The sequence below is a fragment of the Oryza glaberrima genome, chromosome 3 (assembly GCF_000147395.1).
Source record: "Oryza glaberrima chromosome 3, OglaRS2, whole genome shotgun sequence".
Lineage (NCBI taxonomy): Eukaryota > Viridiplantae > Streptophyta > Magnoliopsida > Poales > Poaceae > Oryza > Oryza glaberrima.
The window spans coordinates 14,230,013-14,241,172 of NC_068328.1; the positions used below are offsets into that span (position 1 = coordinate 14,230,013).

Here is an 11,160-nt window from a genome sequence, read left to right on the forward strand (position 1 = left end):
TCAGGCAGGGCAATGGCGAGGAGAGGCGACGCCGGCGGGAGCGCGCGCGGTTGCCGGTGGAGAGAAGGCGAGGGGTCAGTCAATGGCAGCGGTGTCCAGGCGAAGTGATCGCGATGGCGAGATAGGCTGAGTGCAGGCGGAGTGCGGTTACCGGTCGAGGTCAAGGGAAGGCGGAGGCGCGGAGGGCAGGCGTGTTATCGATCGAGAGGTGAGGCGGAGGCGGAGCGCGTGGGCTAGGGGTGGGACTGAAGGAGGATTGCGTGTTTCCTTCGGAGAATCCAAGACTTAATCCCGTGCGTTAATTCGAGTGGATCGGACGGATAGGAAAGACCTGTGGGGGGGTAGTCCAAGTTGCTCCATTGTAGTATAGACGGTTCTTTTTAACCTTGCCAAAAAACTGAGGGTGTATGAAAAATCATTTCTTTACATTGTGCTAACTCTCTACTCATGCCAACGTTCTTATTTGGCAACGTAAATCAAATACAGCCTCTACAGTTCATGAGCCAACGTTGTTATCCTCATAAAAAAAACTGATAAATGGGGACAAATTAATGCTATAATCTGAAAATCTCCACAACGCATAAATTAAACTCTATCCTGTTTAGGAGTCCATCTGACAACAAAACCGCCACCAAATTCACAACCTATGCATGCAATGCTCCAAAAATACATCCAAACCTATGGCGATGCTCTACTAGCTAAATTAATTAATTATGAATCTCGGCTCTTAATTCGCTATAGCTAGCACACAGATAGCTAGAGAGATCACGAACATAATCACATGCCAACAAACCCAAGTGAAAAAGATCTCACGAACATAAAAACTGCATTGCCAACCCAGAGATCGAGAGAATTAATTTGCCCCCCGGAATATAATCGACACGGGATTTTGTTTCCTTACTATAGCCGCATGCATATCTCGACAGTATCCATGGCAGCGCCCCCCCTGCCGAATTTGGGATCCCGTTCGTTCGTTCGCAGGAGACAACAAGAAGTTAATGACGGAAATGCAAGCTCACCACACGCGTATCTGATCATTCATGTTTGCCGATCAATGCCGAGATCGATACAGCTCGGTTAATTAGTTTCCCCATCGAGCAGATCGATCGCTCTCCCTCTTCTTTTTTAACCGCGCAGTGAAGTAGCCGATCGATCGGTTGACGATCGACGCGCGCGTGCTCGGCGGCGTTTGGTTTGTGTGATCGATCGATGTGGCGATCCATGGAGAGCGGCGGCGGCGGAGGTGGAGGTGGAGGGATCGCCGGGAAGAAGAGGAAGGCGGTTGGTGGCGGCGGCGGCGGCGGAGGAGGAGGCGGGTCCGGCTACGGCGAGAGGGCGGCGGCGGCGGTGGTGATGAGGAGGGAGCCGCGGCGAGGGCTCGGGGTGGCGGAGCTGGAGAGGATCAGAGTGCAGCTCGAGGCGGCGCAGAGCCTCTTCATGATCCCGCCGTCGCTGCTGCCCTCGTCGTCGTCGTCGTCGTCATCGTCGGCGGCGGCGGTGGTTGCTACGCAACTACGACCACCTCCGCCGCCGCCGCTGCTGCCGTCTCACGTGGCCGGCGTGCGCTACGGCCACCACCACCAACAACAACAACAATACGTACGTGAAAATCAAGGAATTTTTTCTTACATCATCCAATCAAAACCCTAGCTGACGATGATATTGGTATTTATATGTGCAGGTTGGAAATGGAGCAGCAGCGCGAACAAGAGATCACCATTTCACTCCGTATTATTACGGCTCATCGCCACTGCAGAAGCAGCAGCATTACACTACTACTCCTAATGATGCTTTGACCAGGCACGTGCCTAGCTTAATTTTGCCTTTTGATACTGACAAAGTCAGAGCAAAATCTTACTTCCTACTCGTCCTGACCTAGCCTCCATTTTACCCTCTGCTAATCACTAAATTTGCTTAATTCTGCGTGTTTAATTGTGTTATTAGCAGGCTATTACTTGCATCAAACAGCAGCAGCAGCAGCAGCAGCAGCCAAGCTTATTTCCAACGTCAGATCAATCAGGATGCTTCAGGCAAGTGCGTCGTGAACGCGTCCCCTCTCCTAAGACAGCAACAGGGTTCGTCTGATCAGGTATATATATGTGTACTTGTGCAATTGCGCGAGAAATTCTGCTAGTTAATTAGTTACTAGATAGTAGCAATATAATATAATAGTTAATTTGCTGCTACAGTTGTCACATATATACTGTAGCAGCATATAACGTAAAAGTTACAGTTTTGTAATAATTTTTCACACTATTGCTGAAGCAAACTGAAACATTTTGCTAATATTGCAGTAAACGAATAGTTTCGTCAAATTGTAGTTTTCTGAAATTTACTCTATAATATAATTGACACTGCTCTAATGATATATATGCAGGAGCTATACAGGATGCAGCTGCAGGATTATCGCCGCCGTCGAGGGCAGCCGCAGATGGAGCTGCACGGTGAGACGACTGCGGCGGCGAGGAGATCTCAGAGTATTATTCCGTTTGTGAACCTCGTCGACGACGACGACGAGGCTGCTGCCGGCGACGGCGCCGGGAAAGAATTGGACTTGGAGCTCAGGCTCTAGACAACCACGCGATCAAATCAACCATTTGTGGATCCGCACATTGCTGTCAGATTGTTGAGATTTAAACTGAAACGAACAGATTCTTTGTTCTTTGCATAGAAAGTTCAGTTGTACTAGCATTTGGGGGTAACTTATTACCCCGGAGACGCCCTCTTTCTTCAATATATATATTCCAAAATTTCCAATTCAGTGGTATAAATTTGCAACTCAAAAGATTGGAACGTTGAATTCAGTAGTAATTTATTTATACTCTGAATTCATAGTCGCTCAGAATTCAGAAACACATCTGATTTCTCATTTCTGTATTGAAAAACTCTAAGCTTACGTAATTACGTTTCGGTTTGAAGTTTACGTAAAGTTGGAGGGCGCCTCCACCCCCGCCGTCCAAGTGCCAGCCTGTACTATAAAGACGCCCCTCCCTGGAAATTTAAAAATCCATTAATAATTAATAAAAAATAAAGCTCGTCGTCGTCGCCGTCTCCCTCGCCGCCGACGAGTCAAAGAGGCGGCGGCGGTGCCGGTACCGGCCGGGAGCGCCCCGGCCGTGTCCCCGCCATGCCCGACCTCACCAAACCCCCTTCCCCTCGCCCACGCCGCCGCCGCTGCCGCCTCTGCGGCATCTGCCTCGGCACCGCGCTCCTCGCCCTCCTCGTCTCCTCCCTCGCCCACCTCTTCTCCCCGCCGCAGCCGCAGCCACAGCCGCCGCGGCCATCCCCCTCCTCCTCGCCACCGCGCTTCGCGGTCATCATCGACGGGGGGAGCACCGGCAGCCGGGCGCACGTCTTCGCCACGGGGCCCGGCGGGCGGCCGGATCTGGCGCGGTCGGCCGTGATGCGCGTCACCCCGGGGCTCTCCTCGTTCGCCGACGAGCCCGCGCGGGCCGGGGATTCGCTGCGGCCGCTGATTAATTTCGCCAGGGAGAAGGTCGGGGGCGCCGCGGCGGAGGTGCGGCTCATGGCCACCGCCGGGCTGCGGCTGCAGGAGGGGCGCGTCCAGGAGGCCATCCTGTCGTCCTGCAGGGACGTGCTCAGGGCTTCCGGATTCCGGTTCGAGGACTCTTGGGCCGAGGTGATCCCAGGTAGTGTCGATTTCTTCCCAGTTCGTAATGCTCAAGTGATATAGCTGGTAGCCTTATAGATGGGGGACTGGGAATTCGATTTAGGTGAGACGTTAGAATTTGAATCTGGTGATGAATCTGACATATTCCATGGAAATGCTAAGGTGTCATGCTGAGACAGCCGCGGTTGTCAATTCAGTCGTTGTTGTGATGGTTGCACATTGGTGATTCCTGAAATGAATGATTTTCTGAAAAATGTGTAGTGGATATTACCGTTGTTTCTTCTCTACGCTGTATCGTTGCGGGTTGAAGTGTAGTACTCCTGAGAAATACGGCCTCAATTCGGTTTATATTCTGGTTTAGTGAGAGGCATCAAGAAACTGAATCCGACTATTCGAAAGGGAAAGCGGTGTATAAAGTAATTTGGGTAGTGAATCAGTAAAGGGAAAATCCATTGGATGGTGGATACAGATGGTTTTTCATCATTAGCTGAAATATTGTCAGTATGGATGCTCATTTTTTGGCTGGTTCATTTCTTATAGGCTCTGATGAGGGTATCTATGCTTGGGTTGCGGCAAACTATGCTCTTGGCACACTTGGAGGGGATCCACACAAAACCATTGGAATAATTGAACTTGGGGGCGCCTCAGCACAGGTTCTCTGATAAAGACAGATAAATTCTTTGATTCCTTTCCTTTCCTTTGATTTTGAGCCATGAATCCTCTTTAAATTAAAATCCATGCTAATAAGATGGTACTAATAAGTGATAAAGTTAAGTTATTTAATCTGAAAAGACTCACTTACCTGAGATGGTGTTATCTAGAACCAAGCTCCACATTTGAATATCAATGTTAACACGGTGCTTAATGCTTTGGTTATATTAATGATTTTCTGCCAATCTAATTGCTGCTTATTGTTTCAGCTGACATTTGTTTCTGATGAAGTACTTCCTCCGGAACTGTCAAGAAATTTCACTTTTGGTGGAACAACATATACTCTCTATAGCAACAGCTTTCTAAACTTTGGACAAGTGAGCTATTTGTATACATTGAATCACCCACCACTTATGTTATGGACAATCTTGTAATATGATACGATATGCTGACCATATGATTCAATTTCTTTTGCAGAATGCTGCACAAGAATCCTTCCGTGAAATACTGCGGTCAAAAGGTATCTTTTTACTTATTCTTTCAATGTAAAGGATAGCAAAAAAATAGACATTTGACATCCCTTACAATGGTAGCTAGGTTGACAAGGGAACACTAAGTTCCCAGAAATGAGAATATCAGAATATTATTCACAGCTAACAAATATGACGTGCTGATGTTAGCCAATAGAACATCAATAATTAGTATACTAACTATGGCTATTCTACTTCTGATGTGCTACAGTGACACAAATATGTCAGGACTATAGTTCAAAGCAACAGTTGTACATTTTAAGTTTGATGAGTGCTGGGTTGAATATCAAAGCTGTTATGTACTTGCATCCATCATTGTATTGTTATTCTTTTATGCATTTTATGCTCTGAATGAAACCAATATGAATACACAAATTCTATTTTATTTTCGTTAATTAGCTTTTAGAGGAACTTGGCTGCATGTACTGAAGTTCAAAGCAGTGCCTTATCATGACTCATGTGGTTGCAGACTCCAAAAATGGTACACTTGTTGATCCATGTGCTCCTAAAGGATATTCTCGCATCAAAGAAGTAATATCAAGACCAAGCAGTGCTTCAAAATCAAAATTAGAGAATCAATTTGCTGATAGTGGGGATGGAGACTTTACAGTGTGCAGATCTTCTTCTTTGGCACTGCTGAAAAAAGGCAACGGTAGGAAATGAATGTGCCATGTTTTTTGTTAATCCCTAAAAGGCTTTATTTACCTGGTTACTTAGTTGCTAACAGATTTCTTTCTTTTACTTTCACTGTTTGTGTGCTTAAGAATACCATGAAAATGAGCTGAAGAAAAGTTTTATATGTGATGATTAGCTAAAATATCATACCAGTAAGATGAAGATAAACAAGGTTATAATGGTTAAATATCAGGTTATCCTTCAATTGTTCAACATCAACAAAGATGGGAGGTTCTTTGATTTCATAGACTTAATATCTTCTGTAGCTTGAATACTTTGTTGGAGTTTTTTCTTTGTTCTGACCCAAGGTCAATTTAGCATGATGTGTCAGTTCATTACCACTTTTATCTTCTGAAATTTTATGTCCTAAGTGCAGAAGAGTGCCAGTATCAACAATGCCAACTTGGATCAACTTTTGTACCTGAGCTTCATGGACATTTCTTAGCAACTGAAAATTTCTATTTTACATCAAAGGTCCTCAACTCTACATCCTCCTTGTTTTCCTTGTACATGTTTTCCATTTCTTAGGACACCTACTCACATAATTATGTGCCAGTTCTTTGGACTGAAGCAATCTTCATCACTGTCTGATTTTGTGCTTGCTGGAGAACAATTTTGCAACAAGGACTTGTCTACTCTTAGGCAAATGTATCCTAATCGGTCAGATGATGATTTTTCACGTTATTGCTTCTCATCCGCATATATTGTAGCTCTACTGCACGACAGTCTTGGTGTACCACTGGATGACAAGAGGCAAGAATACCATGGCACATCAATCTTCCGCTGAAATTCACCCTTCAGCGATCTTATATGCTTACCTACTTTTAAATTTAAATGTTCTTATATCCGCAGGATTGAGTATTCAAATCAGGTTGGAGACACTCAAGTTGAATGGGCCCTGGGGGCTTTCATCTCAAACATAAAAGGCGTAATTGTAGAGCCATCAGCAACTGGTAGATCAGCCCATAGAAGTAGACCATTGCTTGCTGTGCTGCTGGGGGTGTTTCTTCTAGGTGGAGCACTTTGCTTGGCAAGATGGAGGAAGCCCAAGACGAAGATCATATACGACTTGGAGAAAGGCCGGTACATAATCACACGCATCAGCTGACGCTGACCTTTGTGCAGAGGAATCACATATATATACGACAGGAATAGATGTTTGTTATGTGTACCATAGTGTACGAGTTCAATTCTTTGTATTCTTTCTCCTTTTTAAGAGCTGGGTGGGAGCCTTAGAGGAGAGATCAAGGATAGCATGTGTGTATGTACAGGACTTGTAGAGCATTTTGCCATTTACTTATTCTATTTATTTGATGATGGAATAACCTAGCTTTGCTCATGTATGTGATATGTCTCAGATCCACTTGTTATGCATGCCTCCCCTAATTGTGAAGCATGCAAGAAAATCGTTGGAAAATGGTAATCCTCCTAAGATGTTTGAGGTGTTATATTGTCAATGTTCTGCAAACTAGTAAGAGTCAAGATGGCCGAGTTGGTCTAAGGCGCCAGTTTCAGGTACTGGTCCGAAAGGGCATGGGTTCGAATCCCATTCTTGACAATTTATTTTTTATTTTTACATCCAGAGTTTAACTGCCATTATGATAATTTGTTTTTTTGGGTTTATACGGAGTTTTAAGTGGTGTAAGGTATTTCTGCCAACATCGGTGGACAACCTTATTAACACACACAATTTCGGTTCACTTTTGTCGACAAATTATTAGATCCCTTTTTCATGAATTTAGTGAGGAATGTTCTTCCCTTTTAATTTGGAAATTTTATCTAAGCATAGAACTAGCCAATAATATGCAAACATTTCCCTCTTGCAGCGATCTGGACAACCTTATAAGCACACTATTTCGGTTCACTTTGTTGGCAAATTATCAGATCCGTTTTTCATGAATTTAGTGAGGAATGTTCTTACCTTTTAATTTGGAAAATTATCTAAGCATAGTACTAGCCTATTATATGCAAACATTTCCCTCTTAGAGCGATAAAATTTTCCGTATGTGTTGTGTTGTAAAAGGGGAAACTCTCTCCCTTCATTACTACTCCGTTCCATATTGTAATAAGTTGTTTTTGTTTTGTCATAAGTCAAACTTCTTTAATTTCGATTAAATTTGAGTAAATTTTACAAAACTATTAGAGTAATTTTTTAAAAACTGTTTGTGTCGACGTTTGATGTCGCGATTCCGGTATTTGCATAGTATGGGGATCGTTGGTATTAGGATATATGCGAGACTTAGGTAAAAGAGACGGGGACGAGGATTTTTATACAGGTTCGGGCCCCTTATCTTACAGGTAATAGCCCTACATTCTGTTGGCCGAAGCCGGTGTTGGTCTTTATTCACCATAATCACACCAGTACAATATGTGGGGTAGTCTATCTAACTGTTGTCGACTTGGCGGTCTGAAGTGCTGACTCGTAGTCGACAACAGGGTAGCCTTCCTCCTTGAATCTGCATCCGGCGAGGTCAAAGACAGTGCTATGTCTCTCCTAACAGTATCCGTAGACACCGTAGGGGACTAGCCATGCTTATCTCTAAAGTCGATATCCGGCGTCTTGTCTTGACGCATGTTGGCTTGTATGTTGATCTATTGTTCCGTGTCCCCTCTCCTCCTAGGGGGCCTTGTATTTATACCCACAGATATCCCCTTGTCCAAGTAGAACTAGAGAAACCAATATGGATACAATCCGAGTAGTTCTTATTGTTTCCATGTAGAACTCTATTCATCCTTCCTTATGCGGAACTCCTCCTATATTCGAAGGTTGTTTCCGTATAAGACATGGTATGTGGTGGGTCCTGTCTAGATTTAGTCAACTACTATTAGGTATGTGGTATCCATAACCCTGATAGTTTGATCGTTTGATACTTTGCTCAAACTGTTGAAAAACTATAGTAACATTTTTTATAACACAACTAGAATATTTATAACTCAAAAAAAATAATACCGTCATGATCTAAACTGCAAATTTTGGTTTTATGATAACTTCACTACTATTGTAATTTCATGATAGTCTGCTTTAAATATGTAGTCTCATCCATGATAAAGTAGGTGCTAACTATATTTTGGTAATAAACGTCTTAAATTGGTAGCTTTACGATGGTTTGGTCAAGTATTTTTAGTTTTGCAAATGTACTTAAACTTTTCATGTCAATATAATTTTAACCATTTGTAGGTTTTGTCTTCAAATGTGATTTTGTAATTCCATACCTTTTCTTTTGAAATACAATTCATTTCGAGTAGCCACAGCATGAGCATTTCACATATATTTTGGTTTGATTTTTCTTAAAATAGTCTTTTTTTACCAGCTTGAGAAATGACTTCTTTTACTTCGATTTGATTTTCATTCTTAATTTACAAACCAGTTAGAAATACGAGTATTCCCCCAAACTTTTAGAGCTACACAAATTTAGGACTTGTTTTGGTTTATTGCAATTCTTAGCCTTGCCAAATTGGCCATTGTTAATATTTTCTCCATGAATTGGGAAGGACTTCAATGCCAAAATTACATTTTGACATTGAACTAAACCAAATAATTTGACGTGCCAATTTCTCTATAAACAAAACACACAACTGATATTTGTAGAGTAAATTACATTTTGGGCCACATATTTTTATCAAAATTTTACTTTAAACTATCCTCAAAGTGTTTTTTTTTTTACTTTGGGCGTATTATTGCCAAATGTTGCACTTTAAACTGGTTGACCCACATATCAATGAGACTAATTACCTTTATTGTACATAATTCACTTATATAGGCCACCCTATCTAAAGGGTAACATGTGGAAACAATAACTAGTTCAAAATGAAAAAAAATACTATAAGAATAATATAAAGTGAAACTTTAGTCAGAAGTGCAATTTACCTATATTTATATTTGAGTAAATTGCACGATTAGTATTTAAATTTCCTTAAATTTGAAAAAGAGGTTTCACCTATGTCCACAAATTTGCAAACGCGTATCGATGACTCTAAACTTGATTTATTGTATCACTTCGATTCACAGTCTTGTTTGACAATGATCTTGCATATGTGGCATGCCACGTGAACTTACATGGTATATTTTTATTAGAGTAAATTTTACTTTGGGTCATATATATTTACCTGATTGGCACATTGGACCAGGGATAAACTTATATTTTCGCTTAACAACATCTTTCTTTACCATGCTTTGTAGGTTGGACCAGGGCTTATCCCTTGGGCCACCAGGAAAGCCTCCTCGGCCCAGTCCACGTGAAGCGCTTGTTTGTGTGAAGGGGGCGAGTCCAGGCGTGTGTATGCGTCGACGCTTGGTGGGGAGCAGCGACGGCGTGAGATCTCCTCGACAGCGCTGCCGCCTACAGGCTACAGCTTCCGCCCCTTAACCAAGGGCATCTCTGTCGACTGGTGATCATCGGCAAGGTGGATCCCAACGTCATCCTGTACAGGAGCGTAACCAATGTTGGGGCCATGGGCCACGACTTCCACGCCGAATCGCTGATGCCGTGGTGTTCTGTTCATGCATATGACCCCTGATCCACTTAGAAGTTGAAAAATTTTTGCTAACATGATTAGGTCAATAGATTTTGAAATCATATCAGACCTAAATATTGGCTTCCAGATTATGTGAAGCAATAAGGGCCCAACTATTCCATTTGGCATTAATTAAGAACCAAACTTTCTTTTTAAAGTTATGTTATACCAATTGAACTCAGGAGTAAGGAACACAAATTGATTACTCACAAGGTACACAGGAATAAAATCCTGCAAGCCCCAAAACACACTTGAGTTGCAGACTTTAACATTGTTTTGATTTTTCTCTATGATACATCCCAAATCCGAATAACAGACTAATATAGCATATATAGACTGCCTCCACCAAGCCAAGTAGCGATCCGGGCGGTTCCACAGCTTCTGCCCTTCGGAGTCCGGATGCCATTGTATGTGATGGCATCGATGTCCACCAGAATGGCCCTTGGCTCTAACGCCAACAACATGGTCGGAAGACGCGCCCCGCCGAATATGATGAGGCCTTTGAAGAGTCTGAAGAGACGTCGATAACAGCCGGTGTCTACGTGCCGAGGCCGAGCTCACGATGCGGCTTTAGTGGACATGGAGGGGTTGACACAGAGAAGCGAAGAGGTTCCATACAAGCAAACGCTTCACATGGACTAGCCCGAAGCTATCCTGATGGTCCAGATGCTAAACCCTGGTCCAACCTGTAAAGTATGGTAAAGAAATGTGGTGTTAAGTGAAAACATACGCTTAGCCTTGGTCCAATGCGCCAATCTGATAAATATACATGGTCAAAGTGAAATTTACTCTTTTTATTATCTACTCTCTTCCTTCTTTTTTTCTCCTTAGTCCTCCCTCCAGCAAGCGGCGCCACCATTGGAGGCAGCGGGCACCGATAATACCAGTGGTGGCGGCCTCTTTAATGATTCCTTTGACTTGCCATCGCTATCACCATTGCCTGTCGTGGTCGTCAGTGTCGCTGCTTACCGGAGAGAGGAAGAAAGAAGAAAAAAAAAGGGAAAAAATTAAAAAGTGTCACATCATCATTCACATGGCAATAAACCAATTTTAAGAATATCGATGCACATTCTACAAGTTTGTAGATCTAGATAAAACCTCATTAGAACAACTATTACAATTTACTTTTTATATTTTGAGAGTGCCATTTTTCTTCCT

The 11,160-nt window shown here is 43.0% G+C and overlaps 1 protein-coding gene and 1 non-coding gene across 2 annotated transcripts; both read left to right on the plus strand.

Moving 5' to 3' along the window:
* Positions 1-3,028: 3,028 nt before the first annotated feature.
* LOC127768855 (probable apyrase 6) lies at positions 3,029-6,816 on the plus strand. The gene is made up of 8 exons (XM_052294511.1): positions 3,029-3,650; positions 4,172-4,284; positions 4,552-4,659; positions 4,760-4,802; positions 5,282-5,464; positions 5,864-5,961; positions 6,044-6,240; positions 6,340-6,816. Exons 1-8 carry the CDS (start codon positions 3,128-3,130, stop codon positions 6,593-6,595), a joined length of 1,521 nt encoding a protein of 506 aa, XP_052150471.1. The 5' UTR covers positions 3,029-3,127; the 3' UTR covers positions 6,596-6,816.
* A 148-nt stretch (positions 6,817-6,964) lies between these two features.
* TRNAL-CAG (transfer RNA leucine (anticodon CAG)) lies at positions 6,965-7,045 on the plus strand. Its single transcript has one exon. It is a non-coding gene; the product is annotated as a tRNA-Leu (tRNA).
* The last annotated feature ends 4,115 nt before the right edge of the window (positions 7,046-11,160 follow it).